This window comes from Aquarana catesbeiana, linkage group LG02 (assembly GCF_042186555.1).
Source record: "Aquarana catesbeiana isolate 2022-GZ linkage group LG02, ASM4218655v1, whole genome shotgun sequence".
In the NCBI taxonomy this organism is placed as follows: Eukaryota; Metazoa; Chordata; class Amphibia; order Anura; family Ranidae; genus Aquarana; species Aquarana catesbeiana.
Window position 1 is genome coordinate 554,232,886 of NC_133325.1, and position 24,373 is coordinate 554,257,258.

At 44.3% G+C, this 24,373-nt stretch overlaps 1 protein-coding gene across 4 annotated transcripts in view; it reads right to left on the reverse strand.

Moving 5' to 3' along the window:
- KIF21B (kinesin family member 21B) overlaps positions 1-23,024 on the reverse strand; it is a 151,090-nt gene extending 128,066 nt beyond the window's left edge. For all 4 annotated transcript variants that reach the window (XM_073615972.1, XM_073615973.1, XM_073615971.1 and 1 more), the window contains exon 1: positions 22,778-23,024. In XM_073615972.1, coding sequence (XP_073472073.1) covers positions 22,778-22,818 — 41 coding nt within the window. In that variant the 5' untranslated portion in view covers positions 22,819-23,024. The remainder of the gene's footprint in view (positions 1-22,777) is intronic.
- Between the last annotated feature and the right edge of the window lie 1,349 nt (positions 23,025-24,373).

Below are 24,373 nucleotides of genomic sequence, written 5' to 3' on the forward strand. Positions count from 1 at the left end.
GGGAAAAGTCGGCCTTCATCACCCCATTCGGATTGTTCGAGTTTACCGTCATGCCGTTTGGGATGAAGAATGCCCCAGCTACCTTCCAGAGAGTCATGAATGACTTACTGGAGGGGCTGGAAACCTTTGCCGTAGCCTACTTGGATGACATCGCCGTGTTCAGCCCTACCTGGGAAGAACACCTGGTGCACCTGTCACAGGTCCTAGACCACCTGACAGCCGCCAATCTGACTGTCAAACCCAGTAAGTGTCAGATTGGCATGACTGATGTGCAGTACTTGGGACACCAGGTAGGAGGAGGTACCCTGAAACCCGAGACAGGGAAGGTTGAGGCCATCCTGGCCTGGCCTACCCCTCAAACCAAAAAGCAGGTTATGTCTTTCTTGGGGACCGCTGGCTACTATAGGAAATGTGTATGTAACTATAGTAGCCTGGCCAAACCTCTGACTGACCTAACCAAAAAGAAACTGCCCAAGGTGGTGTCTTGGACACCAGAATGTGAGCAGGCATTTCAGGCCTTGAAGGGGGCGCTGGCCAGCGCACCTGTGCTGCAGGCTCCAGACTTCACCCGCCGTTTCCTTGTGCAGACGGATGCCTCTGCCTTTGGATTGGGTGCAGTCCTGAGCCAGGTGGACGAGGCCGGAGAGGAGCATCCCATCCTCTACCTGAGCAGGAAACTGCTTCCCAGGGAAGTAGCATATGCCACGATCGAAAAGGAGTGTCTTGCGATCGTGTGGGCTCTCCAGAAGTTACAAACGTACCTTTATGGACGGCACTTCACTGTGATCACAGATCACAATCCCTTGAGCTGGCTAAATCGTGTTGCTGGGGAGAATGGCAAACTACTTCGGTGGAGCCTAATTCTTCAGCAATACGATTTCACCATCCAGCATAAGAAAGGCAGCGCCCATGGCAATGCTGATGGGCTGTCACGACAAGCCGAGCCCGCAGGAGTCGGTTGCGTCAGGAGGGAAATTGTAGTTCCCTCCCATGCAACCACCTAAGGGGGGAGGTGTAACGATATCACGTATGGGACATGAAAAGCTGTAGCTAGCTGCCATCTTGTGTGGAAGTAGCCATGACAGTTTTGAGAACCATGTAACCTCACAGAGAACTCTGAACTCCGTCTTCCCCACCTTAGGAATTCAAAGCTTTTTAAGTTCAACAGAAAAGGTTATCTCAACAGAGAAAACAGTTCAGGCCTGTCGTAAAACTGTCACCCTCCCCATTCAGAGACCAAACAGGCCTAGGTCGTAAAGTCTTCTGAATACACCTCATAAGAATAAGTATGAAATTTCAGCATGTTTCATAACTTCTGACTTAGTAATAGCACAGACATAATCTGGACATATTTAGCTTCCTCAGATAATAGGGAACGTTTCAAGTCCAGACACCCCTATGTCAGGTCATATGGGAAACCCCTGGGACCACTTATTCCTCCAAAGCAGGCTATACGTTATAGATATGGCATGTTTAGACTTGTTTTGAAGGAAATCTCAAGTTGAATAATAATATGGATATTTGGAGTCTGTAAACCCTACAGATGCAGATATATGAACATGTATTACAAAATGTACCTGGGACGTGGTCATGAGTGTAGACACCTCCCAGCAACCAACCCCTACACCAGCTGACCAGATGATTGGTTACTGGTCGCTGTCAACACCCCTTTTGATTTGACAGAAAAGAGGAGATGCCAAGACAATGGTCAGTTCTCCTTTTACCATCCAAGAAGTAACATCTGCCAAGTCGAGAACCAATTACCTAGCTCATCGATCGAACTCTGATCAACCCTCGGACATTAATTGCAAGTATCCTTCCTTCCCAATTCTACCTTATTGCTTTGTGGCTGTATATTGTCTTTATATTTTGAAACATCTTTCTTCTGTAAATATTTTATTTGCATCAACTTTGACCTTTTCATAATAAACCCTTATGTTGAAAGGTGTTAACCTTGTCTCTAAAGCTCTTAATGCAAGCTATAAACGAACCTGCCTCTTGAAGGGCGCTACTGTTGTAGAGTAAGACTCTGAGCAGATCTGTCTGTAGTGGCAGTGTGTGTGTCAGACGCTTATTCTAAAATTATAATTGGTATTGCAAAATTACGAGTCTCCCCCGGCTCGGTCTTTTAAACGGGGGTGGTGGCAGTTAAAGGGTTAATTGTGTAATTAGCCCAGTGACAATCACTCTCAGGCTGCTCGCACCTAGATTGTGGTCCCGCAAGCTGGAAAATCTTTGTGCTGGGCGCAGCTGAGAGTGGCATTGTTACGTAAGTGACAGCGTGGTGTGAGGTTGGCCGGTCCTTTGTCGCGAGTTAGCGAGGAGGGCAGGGATCTGACACCCGCGTTCGTCACAAGTAGCTCAGGGACAGGACTCAGGAGGGCAAGAAATTAGAATGGGCAGGCACACACACATGATATTGACTCTCACAGTGACACTGACAGCAGTGTGCAGCAGCACAGATCACCGACATGACACGTCCCTTCTTGAGTCACAGGTACAGTCTCTCTCCATGCCAGGTGGTCCCCTCAGTCCACTCCAGTCCGAACAGCACTGACAGTCCCACTCCTGGCTTGTCTTGCTCCTATTCCACAGACCCGCACCCAAGGCTCCAGCCGCTCCCTTGCACTATGACATCACACGATATGCTCAGGTACAGCCATTGCCAGACCCACCAGCGCTGCCTGAACACACTGTAGCAGGCACTTGGATGGTCTCGGCTGGCTCCGGACTGGAACTGCGCAAGTGCAGTTCCGATCCGAGCGTCACAGCCATACGATTTACTGGCAACCTTTTTCTGTCACTGGCATTTACTGGCAGGAGAAAAGTGCCCATTTTTTACTGGCTGCCAGTAAAAATACTGACAGTTGGCAACACTGCTGCAGCACCGTATACAATATGCTATATAGTTCTGACTGCTGCACTGTATATGCGCTATTGTATTTTACACACTCTAGATCACTGCACTGTATGCGCAATGCTAAGTTGCATGGGGGTTATTTACTAAAGCTGGAGAGTGCAAAAACTGGTGCAACTCTGAATAGAAACCAATCAGCTTCCAGGTTTTATTGCCAAAGCTTAATTGAACAAGCTGAGGTTAGAGGCTGATTGGCTACCATGCACAGCTGCTCCAGATACCTAGTGCACCTGTTTTAGTAAATCTCCCCCATAGTCCTGATTGCTGCACATTGCATGCAGTGTTGTACATTACTTAGACTCCTGATGTCTCACCTGCCTTCCACTAAAGCTAATGGAGCACATGTCATGCTCCATTAGCTTCTCCCCTACTGCAAGAGCCAGGGAAACTGACAACAAAAACTGGAAATGGCATTTTAAATGTTGCTTCTGGGTTCATTCTAGCTAGGGGGGATCAGCACTGGGTTGTGATCAGGCATATTTAATTTTCATTAAAAAGTCAAGTGTCAGCTTGTGGAGTGTACACATACTTGTTATGGCTGTAAGCTTTATGGCGATGTAAAAGTAAAAGTGTTCAACATTAACAATGCCCATAGGATAATTCACCTGGGTTTAAAGGTAAAAAGGGCAAGAACACATGAGCATAATTACGAAAGACCTGGAAAACCCTAGAACAGACTGCAGATATACACTACACAGGCCAATGGTGGGTATGGCAAGATCTTGCATATATATATATATATATATATATATATATATATATATAAACATTATAAATACCTTTTTCCCTTTTTTATAAGTGATCACATTTCCTCTGTTCTCAGCTGCATAAGGAGCTCAGAGAGCAAGGGAAGGAAGAACAACAGCATACTGGTCTTCCCAGTAAATAACTGTGCGGGGGGTGGTGTCAGAACAGGTCTGATCCTTGGAGGAGAGCAGGCTGTGTTCCCAGCAGAGAACTGACCATGCTGTGCTCTCATGCTTACTATCAGCATTTTTTTTCTTTCTATAGGAAAACAGAGGGACTGGCAGGAACACCAGGTATTTCACACAAAGGAAACAATGCAAAGATAATGGGATACTTTCTCATATAAGTACATGATACAGCAGCCACATACCAGGAATATGAAATGTTGGGTTTACATAATTTTTAAATATTATGCCACTCTTGACAGTCTTACTGAAACACATAAACCTATTTTTTTTTAAACCACTTGCCGCCCGCCATATAGCAGAATGACGGCGGCAAAGTGGTTTCAATAACCTGACTGGGTGTCATATGACGTCCGCAGGATATTGAGCCGCTCCCGGGGGCACGCATCGCGGCGATCGATGTTGCGGGGTGTCAGTCTGACACCCCGCAACTCCGATCTAGGTAAAGAGTCTCTGACGGAGACTCTTGATCAGCCATGATCAGCCATGTCCAACCGGCTGATCACGATGTAAATAGGAAGATCTGGCGATCGGCTTTTCCTCACTCGTGTCTCACAGACGAGGGTAGAGGAGAGCCGATCGGCTGCTCTCCTGACAGGGGGGGTCTGTGCTGATTGTTTATCAGCACAGCCCCCCTCAGATCCTACCCAGGACCACCAGGGAAGCCGCCCAGGGCCACCAGGGAAACCATCCACACTGGACCACCAGGTATGCCCCCTAGACCCCCAAGGAAATACCAATCAGTGCCCAGGCAGCTGCCAATTAATGCCCAGGCAGCTGCCAATCAGTGCCCACTCCAATGCCTACCACTGCCAGTGCCACCAGGGATGCCTATCAGTGCCCCATATCAGTGCCCATCAGTGTCGCCTATCAGTGCCCATCAGTGCCGCCTATCAGTGCCCATCAGTGCCACCCATAGGAACCCATCTTTGCAGCCTTTCAGTGCCCATCAGTGCCACCTATCAATGCCCATCAGTGCTGCATATCAGAGCCACCCATCAGTACCGCCTACCAGTGCCCATCAGTGCCGCATATTAGTGCCCATCGTCAATGCCCGCTCATTGGTGCCACCTCATCAGTGCTGCCTTATCAGTGCCCATCAGTGAAAGAGAAAACTTACTTATTTACAAAATTTTTTAACAGAAACAAAAGCAAAACTTTTATTTTTTTCAAAATTTTCGGTCTTTTTTTATTTGTTTCGCAAAAAATAAAAACCGCAGAGGTGATCAAATACCACCAAAAGAAAGCTCTATTTGTGGGAAAAAAATGATAAAAATTTAGTTTGAGTACAGTGTTGTATGACTGCGCAATTGTCATTCAAACTGCGACAGCACTGAAAGCTGAAAGTTGGTCTGGGCAGGAAGGTGTCTAAGTGCCCTGTATTGAAGTGGTTAAAGTTCAACTCCTAATCAACTGTTGGGACAATAGACTCAAACACCACAGTTCCCTAAAGATCAGAGGTGAAAATAACCAATCTCTAGCGTAAAAAGTCGCACAAGGTTATTAAAGTACTGTTTCAATGCCTTGATATATGCTTAGACCGTATCAGTAGGGACATTAGAAAATCCTCATTTGAAACAAAAAATGCTCTTGGTGAACAGCGTTGATCATAAATACTGCCTGGTGAACACATTTCTTATTAGTGCATGGCAGAAACATATCATAAATATAATACTGCCATTATACACTTTTGCTCTCTGCAATGAATGTCCTCCAGTAGGGGAAGTCACACTGATTATCACAAATTTAACATCACATTAAGAACTGCCAAACACTATCACAAATGTTATTCATAGAGAAATGTAATAGGCAAGTCATATTAGCATCAAACAATGTGTGACATACAACTGAAAAACGACTTGGAATATTGCTGGTAATGCCTTATGAGAGGTGCCGCTAACTGCAAAGCTGGGGTCCAGCAGTACGTCGTTAATGTAAGCTGTCAGTAGTATAAAAAAAAAAAAAAGAAGCCAATCTTATCAATGGAATGCTGGTTTAAAACGTTCCCCCATTGTAAATGGGCAGCACAGGAAAGTCTGCGGAGTCTAGCAGGACAGAGCGTGAAGGAGGACCTTCATATGGGACACTGATTTGTCCTGTCACCTGTCCTCCAACATGGACTCAGAACACCACAGGACCTACTGTTTACAAACAAGAAGCTGTCTGTAGGAACACATCTAGGGACGAGGATTGTCCCTGGAAACCAAGGATGTATAGTGAACCTCCCCTATATGCCATGTTGTATGCTATATAATCCTGATCAAAGTGTAATTTGTCTCAACAGTTGCTAGTTGCTCATTTTTAAGATATTTTTTAAGATTGGTTCAGTTAAGGTATTGGCTCTCTGAGCTTTGTTTTTAGCATTGATTTTTTTTTTTTTTTATACTGAGGTTTATGTGTGTCTGTGAGACTGTCATTAATGGTACAGTAATTAAGGCATATTTTGTGGGTATGAGGAATGTGGCATATGTGTGCAGTGTATACAGCAAGTAGGCTCAGGTTCTATTTAAATCTTTCCCTTTAAGCCCTTCCACTGTTGAAAACATGGTCACACCCACTGCTCAATAATTCTTGGGAAAAGAAGGTTCTAAGAAAGTAAATTCATTTTTCTTATCTATGGCAAGCTTAAGGAGAAGTATAGCAAAGCTTGTTTGGCTGCACTTCCCCTATAGATCACAAGCGTGCAATTAGTTTTGCACTCCTGAAGTCCGCTCTCTTCTGACGTCACCAATGTCAATCCAGGCACTGCATCATCCCGACCACGGAGTCTGGATCCACCAGGTGCCTGGACTGACACCCATCTCAGCCTCTCAGCAGGCTGCTGAGAGCCTAAAACGGCAGCTCCGCCCCTCCACAGCTCAGAGCTCCAATGAGCGAGGAGGGAGAAGAGCAGAGAGCTGTAATTGACAGTGTACAGCTTTCTGCTCACGGAGCAGTAATCAGCGGTGTTCGATTGCTCGGTTCTCAGTGTAGAGGTGGCGGGGGACAGGTGCCGCATCCACCTAGGTAAGCATAAAACTGCAAAGAAAAAAACCCTTTAATTCTCTTTTAACACCTCTGCTTTAAGAAATGTTTCACGGTCCTTTCTCTGGGATAAAATGTTTTGAGTTGCAACTGTAACTATAATGTAAAGTAACAAAGTGCTATTATTTTGTGGAATAAGTAGTTATGGTGCTTAGAAGACACAAAGTGGCTGCTTGAATATGAATCCACTCTGCGACATACTGTTCATTTGAGTTTGACATGCCTTCCTTATAATGACACTTCTTTACTACAAAAATCTCCATGAAAACCATAGCTATCCTTGAGATTCACAGATTCTTCTTCTTAATGCTGAACCAACTGTTCTGCAAGTACGCTCGCAGAGTTCCCCTTTACATCTGAACCCGCAGAGTTCCCCTTTACATCTGAACCCGCAGAGTTCCCCTTTACATCTGAACCCGCAGAGTTCCCCTTTACATCTGAACCCGCAGAGTTCCCCTTTACATCTGAACCTGCAGTTTCCCTTTACATCTGAACCTGCAGAGTTCCCCTTTACATCTGAACCTGCAGAGTTCCCCTTTACATCTGAACCTGCAGAGTTCCAATAATTCTATAGAAATGCTTCTACTCTAGAAGGTCTCACATGAAAAATCCACTAAGAAAAAAATGTCTTGTTGCCCAAAGCCACTGATCACCCTCTTTGACCATCATTAGTGCACTTCTCAAACATGTGAGAATTACTTTCTCTCAGATTCAGAAAGAGAGAAAAGTTTCACAGCACAGAATCTTGTGGCAAATAAACTGAAATTCCATCCAGAAGCGGGGGGGATTGCAGAAACAGGGTCACGATGGATTACATCAAACCAAGATTAAGGTCATTATGGTGGACTCTAACTATAACCTTAGCACAGTTGCATTGTTTCCTAGATACTATTACCAGTATCTTGACTGATTTTAGTTATCTCCTGGAACTAGGCTAGTACCTCCCTGGATAAATACAGCAAATAATATCTGTTTTGCAAATTCATTGTACTGCTCATATGATCCTCATATTCAGATAAAATAATTAGAAAAGCAAAATGGAATGCAATTTACACAACTGGTCTGCCAAATGTGTTTGTGTTCTATTTATTGAGTCGTTAATAAAAAAAAAATCTAAAAAAAAAAAAAAAACACACTTTTCTATGGTTTCTAATGATGCAGTTGTTTCAATTTCTAAATATAACCTGTTAGCAAGATTCTAAAGGTGGAAGCATTGCTAATTTGCAAATTAGCTGACCTGCCAAACCAGACATTGAGAATAATTTATTGTCTATGCCTGCCTTGCATTCTAGGTCAAGGGTCTCCAAACTTTTCAGTACAAGGGCCACATTGTATATTTTTATAAATATTTGCGCCTCCCCCCCCCCCCCCAAAAAAAAAAACAACAATATTATACATTAGTGAACAAACACACTCCAATAAATATCTTCACATCAGAAGCCCCCCCCCATCACATCACAGCTTCATTTCAAATCAGAGCACCCCCCTGCCCCCCTTATTATGTAGTTAGTCAAGTTAAAAAAAGACACAAGTCCACCTAGTTTATGGGTCTTCAAACTTTATAAACAAAGGGCCAATTTACTGTCCTTCGCTGTCCCTAAGGGGGCCGGACTGTGGCCAGTGGGAGAAGAAAATGTCCTGGCATCGGTGCGAGTAAACAATGCCCCAATGTTGGTATTAATGGGAGGAATAGTGCCCTTTATTAGTAGGAAGTGTCCCATCATTGGTGTCAGTGGGAGGAATAGTGCCCCATTGTTGGTGTCAGTGGGAGTAGTAATACCCAATCATTGGTGTCAGTGGGAGGAATAGTGTCCCATCATTGGGAAGAATAGTGTCCCATCATTGGTGTCAGTGGGAGGAATAGTGTCCCATCATTGGTGTCAGTGGGAAGAATAGTGTCCCATCATTGGTGTCAGTGGGAGGAATAGTGTCCCATCATTGGTGTCAGTGGGAAGAATAGTGTCCCATCATTGGTGTCAGTGGGAGGAATAGTGCCCCATCATTGGTGTCAGTGAGCGGAATAGTGCCCCACTGTTGCTAACAGTGGGTGTAATAATGCCCCAAAAGCAAGCAAAGGACCGCATTCGGTGACCACTGATCTAGTTCAACCAATAGGAAAAAAAGCCCCCATTCACACCAGAGTCCCTCTTTCACATTAGAACCCCCATGACATCAGAGTCCCCCTTCATATAATAAGCCTCCCTTTTACATCACTTCACCTCAGAGTCCTTGTATAGTTATTTAGAGTTAGTAGATCCTTACCCTCTTGTCATATGTGCACAGTGTGAGATCCTGTGATTTGTATATGTTGTTTACAAACTGTAAGAATAGTAGATTGTATGTCTTGAAGGTAAGGGCCTGGATTCTCTTGCCTGTGGGTATCTAAAAAAACTGCCATGAATGGCCTACTGTTAATAACAACAACACAGATATTCTTGTACTTGTATACATGGACTTTGGCTTGTGTATTGACAAGGAACTTCAGATCACAAAATAACAAGATAAAATGGCTAAATAGGGTAATTCAGAACTGCGTCAGACAGATAAAATGTGGCCTCTTTGGATGCAGCAGATTAATATTCATAGAGCTCAAGTGATGGCCAAGCTTTCTGGGCATATCCCAGAGACATGTGCTGTTGTCCTCTTTAGATTCAGTGAATGCCTTTGATTCTATAGAGTGGCTGTTCTGTATTCACATTTTAGGAAAAGGTTTAGTATTCTTTACCCATGTATTACTCTTTTCTGCTTTTCCTCTTCACCAGGGCACAAGACAGTGTTCCCACCTGTCCCACACCCTACTAAAGTCCAGAAAACTTTGAAGGAATAACCCTTGCAAGGAAAACTGAATGAATTGGGCTATATGCCAAAAAATTATTATTAATTCTCCAAAATATGGGCCCTGGCTATTGTAGAGCTTGGGGAATATTCTGACCTTAAAATTATTTGGCAAAAACCAGTCCTTATGCCTCCCTGATATTAAATTGATAATAAAGGCTCATGCTTTTCTTTCTTTTTTTGACCAGCGCTCTTGGCCCCTCCCCCTTGCCGAGTGCCTCCACAGCAAACCACTTGCTATGGGGCACTCATGCATGCTCGCTTCTGAGCCACCTCTGTGTGTCTATGAGACACACAGAGAGTGGCTCGGCCCCTCCCCCGCCCCCTCCTCAATGACTGTGATTGACAGCAGCGGGAGCAAGTGGCTTGTGTCATAGCCAATGAGGGGGCAGAGACCCGGGAGACCCGCCGCTCTCAAACACATCACTGGATTGCAATTGGGCTCGGGTAAGTAACTTCAACCTCTACAACCACTTTAAGAACGTCTACTCAGCCTCCCTCACATCTAAAATTGTAGCCTATTTCAAATATTTAGGGATTATGATTGGCGGATGACGCAGGCTCATCTGAGGTGCAGAGTCTAGGTACTAACTGGTGTTCACCAGAGCTCCTGATGGTGGAGATGGCTTTTGCTCTGTGTTAGAACCAGGTCGCAGTCCTCAGGATTGCCCCACCAGGAGGTGAGCAAGCCGGGGTCCAGTAGTTAGCAGGTAGGGATCAAACAGAAGCATAGTCAGTAAACAAGTCAAGGGTCAGCACCGAGTAGTTGCAGGTTAGGTTTAGGCAGAAGGGTAGTCGAGGAGCAAGCCAAGATTCAATAATGAGTGGTAGGAAAATATGGACAACAGCACGAAAAACAGGAGGGAAATATTGGCTGAAGAGAGCACAATAATCTGGACAACAGTAAGTGCAGAGACATGGCTTAAATCAGGAAGTTAATGGGAGGAGCAAAGAGTTCAAGGTTCATCAGAAGATAAGGCGCAAGGCAGGGTTGTCCAATGGATCAGACAGGGTGCCGTCCAGTATCCAAGGTAGCTCAGCGAGAGGAGTCATTAACAGACACAGCAGAGGTCCCAGGTTAAAGTCCAGGCCTTGACAGCCTATGATAGTTCCAAAACCTATTCTTACTATATACAAATTTTAGGTTTTCTACATTTGTGTATCTAAGATTTACTACATTACAGAGGCCTAAGGAGGAAAAAGAAATTACCCTCCCAGACCCTCAAATTACATTTTTTTTCTTTTTATAATCATTTTTTTAGTACGTAATCAAATGAAAGTGATCAATCAACAATAGCTAAATGATCTCTCCCTCCCGGCATTCATAGGTCATCAATTAGGAATGGTAATTTTGTGTAAACATGAATAGCAGCCGCTATAAACCAAAACAAACATTCCAACATATGCTACAGTCAAACTATAACATTAGCAGCGCTTGGAATGATCCACAATAAATAAATAAAGTGAATGTTCAATTGTCCAAATACGATCAAATTGAGAACGATTGAAAAATGTTCATGAAGGGTATGCTTTCCAAATTAGGATCCTGTCACCACACCGCATGAAAAATCACCCCTATGGTCACGCACTCACCAGAAAAATTCTGAACTTGCGCCTGTCATAATCTGTATCTTTGCACCTGGGATGGTTTCCGTCACTCTAGATGTCTCTCACACCAAAAAACAGATGAGCGTAATTCTGTCATGAAATTTTATTGAAAACAACCTTTCCTTTACAATTGCACTCTTACAATGTATCAAAATTTTCAAAGCGCAGTAAAAAATCACAATCCTGTCTCTTAGTCGCTTGTCTCTCATCACGCCATGGACTTCACGAACAGCGGCGTACCTGGGTTGAGAAGACTGCTGACAGACAGTTTAGGTAACTGCGTGGTCACGTCTGACGCATTTCGTCATCACTTCGTCAGAGGGCGCCCACGCCAATTTTCAGTTTTAGCGCTGTCACTTTTTAAATGACAATTGAGCGGTCATGCTACACTGTACCCAAACAAATTTTTTATAATTTTGTTTCCCCAAAAGAGCTTTCTTATGGTGGTATTTAGTCACCTCTGCGGTTTTTGTTTTTTGCTAAACAAATAAAAAAAGCATAAAATATGTTTTTCTTTGTTTCTGGTATAAAATGTTGTAAATAAGTACGTTTTCTCCTTCACCAATGAGGTGGCATTGATGGGCAATGACAATGGGCACTGATGGGCACTAATAGGTGGCACTGATATGCAGCACTGATCGGCATTGATAGGCGGCACTGATGGGCATTCATGGGTGGCACTAATGGGCACTGAAAGGTGACACTGATGGACACTGAAAGGCTGCACTGATGGGTACTTATGGGTGGCACTGATGGACAGCACTGATAGATGGCACTGATAGGCATCACTGATGGCACTGACAGGCATTGCTGATGGGCACTGATTGACATATCCTTGGTGGTCCAGGGTAGCATACCTGGTGAGTGTCCTTTGTGGGCATCCCTGGTGGTCCTGGGCGGGCATCCTGTCAAGGGAGCCGACGATCGGCTCTCGTCTACTCGCGCCTGTCAGACGCGAGTGAGGAAAAGACGATAAATGGATTTGCCTGTTTATTCTGTGATCAGCCGTGAATGGACACGGCTGATCACATGTTAAAGAGCCTCTGTCAGAGGCTCTTTACCGAGATCGGTGGTGTGGTGTGTCAGACTTACACACCGCACCTCTGAACGCCACGCTGCGCGCCCACCCGAGCATGTGATCTCGGCTTATCCTGCTGGACCTCATATAATGCCCAGTCAGGATAACTGAACCACCATTATCCTTAAAAAACCTTCTGTGTGTAGCAGCCGCTCAAATACTTATCTGAGCCCTAACTCTAACCAGTGATGTGCATGAGTGCCTCAGTCAGCCAGGACTCCCCTCCTGATTGGCTGAGACACAGCAGTGGCGCCATTGGCTCCCGCTCCTGTCAATTAAAGTCAGTTAGCCAATCAGGAGAGAGAGGGTGGGGCTGAACCACAGCTCTGTGTCTGAATGGACACGGAGCTGCGGCGCGGCTCGGGTGCCACCATAGCAAACTGCTAAAGGAAACATTGTTTATGGCCTGTAAAGTCAATGCAATCCAGTGGATGAACCCAAAACCTCCTAGTGTAGCCCAAAGAAAACTGCTAATTAATCGAATCATTCTCTATAAGAAAGTTATATACTGATGGAGAAGTTATTCTCCTAAAGTTTACAAAGTTTGAGACCTATGGTGTGAATCTGCAATAATATGATAAAACACCCTGTCCTAATCTGCATACATGGGACTCATATACATTTGTCATTTTGTACATCTGTTTGAGATCAATAAACAGAGTTTTAAAAAATACAGATACAATTTGCATGCCACACTATCATCTTAAAGCCCAACTCAGATTGGAGAACAGAGATATACACACAAGACCAGTCCCTGTGGCTCCTGCCCCCCCCCCCCCCCCCCAATAGAAATCCTGTATAATAACTAATAATAATGTGTGAAGATTTTCTGCTTAACCACTTGCCAACCGCCTTCCGCATATATATTGTGACAAGGCGGCTCAGCTGCGCAAACCCATGCAAACTGGAGCGCTCCCGCAGGTCCGGCGGACTTGATGTCCGCTGCCCACCTGCGATTGCGGTAAAGAGAGGCAGAACGGTAATCTGCCTATGTAAACAAGGCGGATCCCCATTCTGACAGGGGTCAACTCAGAGATCTGCTGTTCCTAGTGATCAAGAACAGCGATCTGTGTTGTCCCAGCAAGCCCATCCCCCACACAGTTAGAACACACCTAGGGAACACAGTTAACCCCTTGAGTGCCCCCTAGTGTTAACCCCTTCCCTGCCAGTGTCATTTAGACATTGATCAGTGCATTTTTTTTAGCACTGATCACTGTAATAATGTCACTGGCCCCAAAAAGTGTCACTTGGGGTCAGATTTGTCAGCAATGTCGCAGTCCCACTAAAAGTCACAGATCGCCGCCATTACTAGTAAAAACTATAAAAAAAAGAAATTAAGTCCCTAAATCTATCTATTCTGCAGAAGTGATAACTTTTGTGCAAACCTATCAATATACGCTTATTGCAATTTTTTAACCAAAAATATGTAGCAGAATACATATTGGCCTAAACTGATGAATACATTTTTTATTTATATTTTTTGGGGGATATGTATTATAGCAGAAAGTAAAAAAATATTGTTTTTTTTCAAAATTGTCAGTCTTTTTTTGTTTATAGTGCAAAAAATAAAAATCGCAGAGGTGATCAAATACCACCAAAAGAAATCTCTATTTGTGGGTAAAAAAAGGACATGGGTAAAGCGTTGCACGACCGCGCAATTGTCAGTTAAAGCGACGCAGTATCGCAAAAAATGGTCTGGTCATTAAGGGGGTAAATCCTTACAGGGATGAAGTGGTTAAAGTATGGCCTTACAATATTCTCAAACTGTTTATATCAGTGAGAGAAATGATGCCCCATTGTTGGTGTCAGTAGAAGGAATAGTGCCCATTATTAGTGTTAGTGGAAAGATTAGTGCCCCATTGCTGGAGACAGTGGAATAAATAGTGCCCCATTGTTGGTGTCAGTGGAAGAAATATAGCCCTATCGTTGGTGTCAGTGGAAGGAATAGTGCCCCATAATTGGTGTCAGTGGAAGGATTAGTGTCCCATTGTTGGTGTTAGTAAAAGCAATAGTGCCCCATTGTTGGTGTGAGTGGAAGGAAAAGTACCCCATCATTGGTGTTAGTTAAAGGAATAGTGCCCCATCATTGGTGTCAGTGGGAGGAATAGTACCCCATCATTGGTATCAACAGAAGAAATAGTGCCCCATTGTTGGTGTGAGTGGAAGGAAAAGTACCCCATCATTGGTGTTAGTTAAAGGAATAGTGCCCCATCATTGGTGTCAGTGGAAGGAATAGTGCCCCATCATTGGTGTCAGTGGAAGGAATAGTGCCTCGTTGTTGCTGTTAGTGGTGGGAATAGTGCCCATTGTTGTTGTTAGTGGTGGGAATAGTGCCCATTGTTGTTGTTAGTGGTGGGAATAGTGCCCATTGTTGTTGTTAGTGGTGGGAATAGTGCCCATTGTTGTTGTTAGTGGAAGACTTAATGGCCCCATTGTTGGTGACAGTAGAAGGAATAGAGCCCCATTGTTGGTGTCTGTGAAAGGATTTAGTGCCCCATGGTTGGTGTCAGTATAAGGATGGTTGATGTCAGTATAAGGAATGGTGCACCATAGTTGGTGTCAGTATAAGGATGGTTGATGTCAGTATAAGGATTGGTGCACCATAGTTGGTGTCAGCGGGAGGAATAATACCCCATAATTGGTGTCAGAGGAAGAAATAGTGCTCTATAGTTGGTGTCAGTGGAAGGAATGGTGCCTCATCACTGATATCAGTGGGAGGAATTTGGAGACCACTTATCTAAATTATATTATTTTTTTTCTTTTTAATATGTATTTATTTATAATTTTTTTTTTTTTTTACTTAAACTTTGTTTTCGCTATATTTTAAGACACACCGCATTAAAAAAAAATGATCTCTACAAACAAGTGATTCTTCGTTGTTACAGAACCTTATTAGACCCTCTCCTAGCTATGACAGAAGAGAAATGAGACTCATGTGATAAGTACGTGGTGGTGTACAAGGGTTATATGTCTGTCTACACACAATAGTCATTAGGGACATATGATCACCGCTCCATTCTTGTAACACACAGCTGTACTGTATTCCCTATTTGTTATATTAGCAGTTTTGCAAAGTAGGACTGTTGGCAAGCCAATTTCCCTTTTTACACATTTCATTTTTCTTCTGTTACAAAATCTTTTTTTTTTGCTCACCAACCTAATCGGCTCCGGAAGTTGCACTTCCCATATAAAAAAAACCACACAGGAAATGTTCGCAGAAGAGACAAAGCCGGAGAGAGATAGCTCAGCTGGCGACAGACAACTGCATTCTCAGATCCTATGTTTTTTGTACCTTTTGTTTGTATGGATGCGGCACAGCCGTAATAATTCTTACACCTAAATTCCTAATAAGAGCTGATTTACTTTGCTGCAGCGGACTATGCACATCCAAGAAATGATTCATTTTCAATGGCATCCACAACCACATAAATATTTCAAAATATTTATATTTTACTTTACACAGCATATATTTTATACCTTACCGTGGCTTTATTGCTTTCGATTCAAAGGTTTTATTTAACAAAATTATAAAAACAGCCTAGTCTACTGCAGTAATTCCTAATGACCAATTGGATAATGCCTTTGGGAGTTTAATCCAAATGTTAATTTCTGATTGGCTGTATCCAGCCTAATTGCACAATGCTGTACTTTGTATTACATTTTTGAATTGATAAGTCTCTCAATTCCCAAAGCTTTTACACCAACTTAAAGTTTACCACCAGTTACAACTTGACTGCAAAATTCCCTTTAAATCGACCAAGAAATATACTGTATAGTACAAGGGTCTGCTTGATTGGATACACACTGATTGGATAGTTTAGCAACATAGTTATGGTAAATCTAAAGATTCGCTCACACTATCTACGGAGACCTGCGTTTTTCTGCACTGGATAACTGCAGGTCGCTGGTAGAGCACACAGAAAATAATTGTTTGTGCCCTGTTCACACCGCGATGCTGGTGTGATGTGCGGTGCAGTGCTATGCAGAATAAAGCAGGCTATCTGGATGGCCCCGCATGTCATCACATAACAGCGCAACGCATCATGCTGCTGTACACAGACATAAAGTGTCAAAAAGTAAAAACATTTAAAAAAAAAAAAAGTAACGCACATAGCACAGCTCCCTGCCAGAGCCACTGCTGACACTGACACTAGCCCACTCGGTAATATGCTGCATTTAACTGCATGGGCTACTGTGAACCTAGCCTTAAAGTGGTTGTAAACCCTTCCATATATCCAATGAAGGGACTAGCCTCAGGTGTTACACATTGATTAAACAAATCCTCCTACATACATTGTACCTGTGCATCTGCAACCTTCTCTTCTCTACATCCGTTCAAAGTCAAGATTTCTAAGCTTGTCTGAGCTGTCAGAGAAAAAGGGGGTCGGAGAGCTGAAGTTACACTCGGCAGAGCTCAGTGAAGAGAGGTCTGAGAGCTGATTGGATGGAACGGACATACCCCCTCCACACAACTCACAGGAACAGAGCTAAGGGCTGTCAATCAGCTGGATATCCCTACTCTGTAACCATTTTTCTCTTGGTGTCAGGAAAACTTGTCACACGCTGATAGCCGAGGAACGAAGCAGCAGACAGACATGACACTCTTAATTGAGACCAGTGCACACTATGAAAGAATATGCTTTGTTCATATTTCATGTCTGAGATTTACAACCACTTTAACCAAATCAAGGTAATTACTGCTCCAGGTGGTATCACTTGTGTTCACACCGTCCTAGTATATAGGAGATGAAGGGCGCCGGCTCAGCAAAGTCAATGGAAAAAGGTTGGCCGCACTTAAACCATTTCAGCCCTGGAAGGTTCACCCCCCTTTTTGATCAGGCCATTTTTTGCGATACAGCACTGCGTTACTTTAACTGACAATTGTCTGGTCGTGTGACGCTGTACCCAAATAAAATGAATGTCCATTTTTTCCCACAAATAGAGCTTTCTTTTGGTGCTATTTGATCACCTCTGCAGTTTTTATTTTTTGCTCTATAAACAAAAAAAAAAGACTAAGCATTTTAAAAAAAAAACAACAATATTTTTTACTTTCTGCTATAAAGCATACCCAATTAAAAGATGTAAAAAATCTAATTTCTTCATCAATTTAGGTCAATATGTATTCTGCTACATATACATATATGCTAAAAAAAATCCCAATAAGTGTATATTGATTGGTTTGCGCAATAATTATAGTATCTACAAACTATGGGATATTTTTAGAAAATTTTTATTAAGTGTATTTTTCTTGTAGTTAGATGGGCTGGGCTGGAAGGGAGCATGTGTCTTTTAGATACATGCCCCTTCTATGACACTGCAGTGAGAGGCGTGCCTCCACTGCAGCATTTTTTATTGGACAGCTGGGACCAATGGTACTTTACCATTGGTCCAAGATTCCAAGCTATTCATTGACCTCAGTGCCTCTGACAAGAAGTGAGAGGCACTGTGAGCTTAATCTCTCAGTCTGCTGCAGAGTGTGTCAGCTTGTATGTAAATTGCCGCTCTGTATGTAGCTTCTGACAGGCTGCGCAAGGAGCCCCATATCTCTAGAACCATAGGTCGTAGGAGCCCAACATTTTTACCAGTGGTGGGGTAGGACTTGGGCTACATATCCCCCAAGTTTGTCACCGAGCTACGACCCTCGAAGCTCAATTACAAAAAAAAAAAATGTTAATGTTCATGGCAGGTGAGGCCCTGCCTCACCTGACTGCATGTCCCTGGTCACTGTACTAATGACACTGGTAGGAAAGGGGCTAACATCAGGGGCAATTAAAGGGTTAGGTGTGTCCCTAGGGAGTGCTTTCTAACTGTGGGGGGAATGCTTTGACTGGAGGAAAAAAGAGATCTGTGTTCCTGCTTAGCACAAGATCTCCATTTTCCCCTCTGGCAGAACGGCGATCTGCCTTGTTTTCATAGGCAGAATCGTGGTTCTGCCTCTCCTCAGAATGATTGGTGGGTCCCACCAGATATTGCATCCACTGGATCTGCTCTGTCCAATCACAGAGGTAGCGGGTCCCTGGTGGCGCGCACGCCCCAGACCCTGTGCACGGAATCTTGTACAGGTACGTGATTTCACGCAGGATATATTAACAAAGGACTTCCAATTTTAGGAATTCCTTTAAAGTGTAAGGCTGGGTTCACACTATTGAGAATTGGATGGGGGTTTCTCCGCATCAAATTCGCATAGCAGGAGATTGTGACTGGCTCTCTATGGAGACGGTTTACACATCTTCGGAGCGGCTCCGGTGCGAATTGCACAGAAGTCCCGTGCGTCTTCTGGTCCTTTTCAGGTCTGAATTCAGCCCAAAATTCAGGCTGAAATCGGACCTGAAACGCTGAATGGGGACGCACCGGACTCCTGCTGTGAGCCGGAACGTACTGCAGTGTGAACCCAGCCTTAACTGTAAGACTAAATTTCTGTTATTTACTACCTTTTGGTCTGTTAGATATACCATTGAAAGCATTTAAATATATTTGTTCAACAAGTACAAAAAATAGCTGTTCACCAGCCAGAAATCTGATAACCTCCTGTACTGTCTGCCTCTGGACTGTTATCAGTTAGCATTGTTCCCTGTTCTCTCTGTTATCTACAAAACACCTCCCCTGGAAAGAGAGGGAGGTGTTATGTAGTCCTAAGACAGTGTTATGTAGTCCCTTTCCTTACGTTGATAGTTTGGCTCAGTATGGTTGTCATTCCTGGACAGGAAATTAGTTAAAAGAAAAGTATCACCAAAGCTTTTTTTTTGGCCATACAGTAGTACCTTGGATTATGAGCATAATCTGTTCCAGGAGAATGTTTGTAATCCAAAACACTCATTATCTGGAAACTCAGATAATTTGTTCCATTGTCACTGCTAGTGTATGCAGTACTGCATGTGGCCAGAGGTGGGGGGCACCAGAGACACTCGGAACCGAGTGTTTCCCAGCGTCTCTAAACGGCTCAGAGTGTCACTGGCGCCCCCACACCTCTGGCCACATGCAGTACTGCACATCCCAGAGGCTTGACTCCTGCTCGTCTTGCGAGACAATGCTTGCAAACCAAGTCAGGATTTAATTTAAAAAAAACAGCTTGTATTGCGAAATGCTGACTGGCCTCAGGTGATACACAGAGATGAAACCAATCCTACATAAGTTGACCTTGTTTATCTGCAGTCTTCTCTTCTCTACATCCATTCAAAGTGCAGAATTTATAAGCTTGTTACATAGTAGGTGAGGTTGAAAAAAGACACATCTATGTTTGTGATTGTATGTCAGTATACATTGTCTGACAGTTCAGAAAAAAGAGGGCAAGAGCTGAAGTTACACTCTGCAGAGCTCAGTGAGGAGTGCCCTGAGAGCTGATTGGAGGGAAGGGACACTCCATACCTTCACAAAACACTCAGGAACAGAGCGGAGACTGTCAATCAGCTGGAGATCCCTCCCCGATCACCTTTTTTCTCATGGTGTCAGGAAAACTTGTCAGAAGTGAGTAATGCTGATAGCAAAGGACTGAAGCAGCAGATAGAAATGGCGCTTAGTGCTCTCAATTGAGACAAGTACACACTATAGAGGGATATGCTTTGTTCATATTTCACGTCTGAGGTTTACAACCAGTTTAACCTGCAGTACTATCAGATTTTGTTCTTGGATACAGATATGTTTAAGGACCGGTTCACACTACTTGCAGGATACAACGCTGTGTTGTAGTGTCGGTTCTGTCTGGTGGTACCTTGCCTGTTTAATGCACCAAGCATTAAAAAGTCAGATATGCATAGTAACCAATCGGTTCTAAGACCCCTTTCACACTGGGCGGTTTTCAGGCGCTTTAGCGCTGGAAATAGCCTCTGCTAAGCGCCTGAAAATCGCCTCCTATTCACTGCAGTGTGACTTTTCAAACTGGGGTGGTGCGCTTGCGGGACGTTCCGAAAATTCCTGCAAGCAGCATCTTTGGGGGCGGTGCAGGAGTGGTGTATTTAGTGCCCCCAAAATGCCCTGCCCATTGCAATGAATGGGCAAATGGAATCAATAGGCAGTGCTTCTGAGTTTTTAACCCCTTCTTTGGGGTTAAAATCGCCCCGCTAGCAGCCGAAAAGCGCCGCTTAACCACTTCAGCCCTGGAAGGATTTACCCCCTTCTTGACCAGGCCATTTTTTTTTGCGTCACTTTAACCGACAATTGTACGGTTGTGTGATTTTTGTACCCAAATGGAATTGATGTCCTTTTTTTTACCCCCACAAACAGATCTTTCTTTTGGTGGTATTTAATCACCTCTGTGGTTTTTATTTTTTGCGCTATAAACAAAAAAAGAGTGACAATTTTGAAAAAAAAAAACAAAAAACAATCAGCTGGACCCGCTGATTGGCTCCCCCCGCTAGCGAATGGGCCAGAAATCGCCGTGTACGCGCCCGACTTACGAATGACGGCGATTCGCCCAGCCGAGCTAACCTGCCTCAGTTTAACTGCAATGGCTGGTCGGCAAGCTGTTAAACAGTGCCAAAACCATCAGCGCTTTAGCGCTAACGTGGCCCGGGCGTGGGTCTTACTTTAGTTTGTTCAATTAAGCATGGACAATAAAACGTGGAAGCTGATTGGCTGCCATGCACAGCTGCACCAGATTCTGCGTTCTCCTCAATGTGACATTTCATTCAGAGACGCCAGGCAGACAGAAGCAGAGCTGAGGGTAGGTGACAGAAAAACGCAGTGAGGTTGCAGATTTGGGAAAGCTGCGTCCTAGTGTGCACAGGGGGCAGAGGTTGGTGCTTTTCTGGAATGAGCCCTTCCAATAACCAAACAGGGAGTGACAGATAATACATCTGGGAGCATGGATCCTAACAGATAATACATCTGGGAGCATGGATCCTAACAGATAATACATCTGGGAGCATGGATCCTAACAGATAATACATCTGGGAGATCCTAACAGATAATACATCTGGGAGCATGGATCCTAACAGATAACACATCTGGGAGCATAGATCCTAACAGATAACACATCTAGGGGCATGGATCCTAACAGATAATACATCTGGGGGCATGGATCCTAACAGATAACACATCTGGGAGCATAGATCCTAACAGATAACACATCTGGGAGCATAGATCCTAACAGATAACACATCTGGGGGCATGGATCCTAACAGATAACACATCTAGGGGCATGGATCCTAACAGATAATACATCTGGGGGCATAGATCCTAACAGATAATACATCTGGGAGCATGGATCCTAACAGATAATACATCTGGGAGCATGGATCCTAACAGATAACACATCTGGGAGCATAGATCCTAACAGATAACACATCTGGGAGCAGAGATCCTAACAGATAACACATCTGGGGGCATGGATCCTAACAGATAACACATCTGGGAGCATAGATCCTAACAGATAACACATCTGGGAGCAGAGATCCTAACAGATAACACATCTGGGAGCATAGATCCTAACAGATAACACATCTGGGGGCATGGATCCTAACAGATAACACATCTGGGAGCAGAGATCCTAACAGATAACACATCTGGGAGCATAGATCCTAACAGATAACACATCTGGGAGCATGGATCCTAACAGATAACACATCTGGGAGCATGGATCCTAACAGATAACACATCTGGGAGCAGAGATCCTAACAGATAACACATCTGGGAGCATAGATCCTAACAGATAACACATCTGGGAGCATGGATCCTAACAGATAACACATCTGGGAGCATGGATCCTAACAGATAACACATCTGGGAGCAGAGATCCTAACAGATAACACATCTGGGAGCATAGATCCTAACAGATAACACATCTGGGAGCATGGATCCTAACAGATAACACATCTGGGAGCATGGATCCTAACAGATAACACATCTGGGAGCATAGATCCTAACAGATAACACATCTGGGAGCAGAGATCCTAACAGATAACACATCTGGGGGCATAGATCCTAACAGATAACACATCTGGGGGCATGGATCCTAACAGATAATACATCTGGGGGCATGGATCCTAACAGATAACACATCTAGGGGCATGGATCCTAACAGATAATACATCTGGGGGCATGGATCCTAACAGATAACACATCTAGGGGCATGGATCCTAACAGATAATACATCTGGGGGCATAGATCCTAACAGCTGCATCCCCATCCATCCACACACACGTGGTACATTGTCTGATTGCAGGGCACCATGTGACAGGCACATGTCATGTGATATCATGCAATGCACACAGCAGGCTATAGAATGAAATGGACATACTTCGCCCCTGCTCCTGTGTGCGATACTTTCCAGCCCCACCCATCACAAGTCAGAGCTGTCACCCAGCGCTGACAACTGTCATTGCCGCAGACAAAGGCATCAGCGATCAGCCCCCCCCCCCCCCCCCTCCCCTTGTCATTGCCACCTACCTCAGTGCCACCCTGACACTGCAGTCTCCTTGACTGCCCATGGTAAGGCGCCGCCTGTGTTCCCCAGGATGTCCCCGGACACGCTCATCCTGATCCTCCCTGGGGGTAACCCTGTAACCCCCGGACCTCGTCCATCTCCCCCCCTCAAATCAAAGCAGCATCAGCTGGACATCTCCGCCACGAACAATAGGTACGACTGGAAGCAGAGCGCTGACCAATGGAGGGGGTCGGGGGGTGCAAGACACGCCCATAGGTAGATTGTCCGCCAATCACGCGCGGGAGGGTCGTGCCTACATTTTTAAACAGGCTTTTATGGTCCTCAGATGAGAGGATGTAGAGGGGAGGATAGAGATGGGAGCAGGGAAGAGATCCAGCTGGCAAGGCAAAGTCAGGAGGAAACAAAGGGACAGATGTGATGTCAGGAGAACAGGGGACACTCACTACTATTCCATGAAAGCTCCTCTGCTATACATTGCCCTCTTCCCTTTTCAGCTACAGTCAAACCCCACCTTGGTAAATAATGCCTTTGGGCAGGATGTGCTGATTATGGCATTAACCACTTCAATACCGGGCACTTTACCCCCTTCTTGCCCAGGGCATGTTTCAGCTTTCAGCGCTGTCACACTTTGAATAGCACTTGCACGGTCACACAACACTGTACCCATATGACGTTTTTATCATTTTTTTGGGACAGATAGAGCTTTCTTTTGGTGGTATTTCTTCACCACTGGGTTTTTTTATTTTTGCTAAACAAACAAAAAAATACAGAAAATTAAAAAAAAAACAACATTTTCCTTAGTTTCTGTTATAAAAATTAGCAAATAAGTAATTTCGTTTTCTTCACTGATGGGCACTGATGGGCAGTGATGAGGTTGCACTGATGGGCACTAATAAATTTGCACTTATGGACATTGATGTAGCTGCACTGATGAGCATTGATGTGGCTGCACAGTTGGGCATGGATGAATTTGCACTGGTGTGGCTGCACTGATGTGCACTAATGAGGCTGCACTCATGTGCACTGATAAGGCTGCACTGATGAGGCTGCACTCATGTGCACTGATAAGGCTGCACTCATGGACACTAATGAGGCTGCACTCATGTGCACTGAAGCACGGGGCCTTCAGTAACCAAAACTGCAGTGTTTGTCCTCATGACACATCACAGGAAGCACCCTGATGGCTAACTGAGGACAGAATTAGAAATAGACTTGGGAAACTTAACATTATTAAATCACTGGGACCAGATGGCTTGCACCCGAGGGTACTTAGGGAACGCAGTCAAGTAATTGCCAGACCATTGTTCCTAATTTTTACTGACAGTCTACTGACTGGAATGATGATAGGCTCAGCAATGACATGCAATGCCAAGCTGCTGCTAACAAAGCAAACAGAATATTGGCATGCATTAAAAAAGGGATTAACTCCAGGGATAAAGTGATAATTCTCCCGCTCTACAAGACTCTGGTCCGGCCGCACCTGGAGCCTGCTGTCCAGTTCTGGGCACCAGTCCTCAGGAAGGATGTACTGGAAATGGAGCGAGTACAAAGAAAGGCAACAAAACTAATAAAGGGTCTGGAGGATATTAGTTATGAGG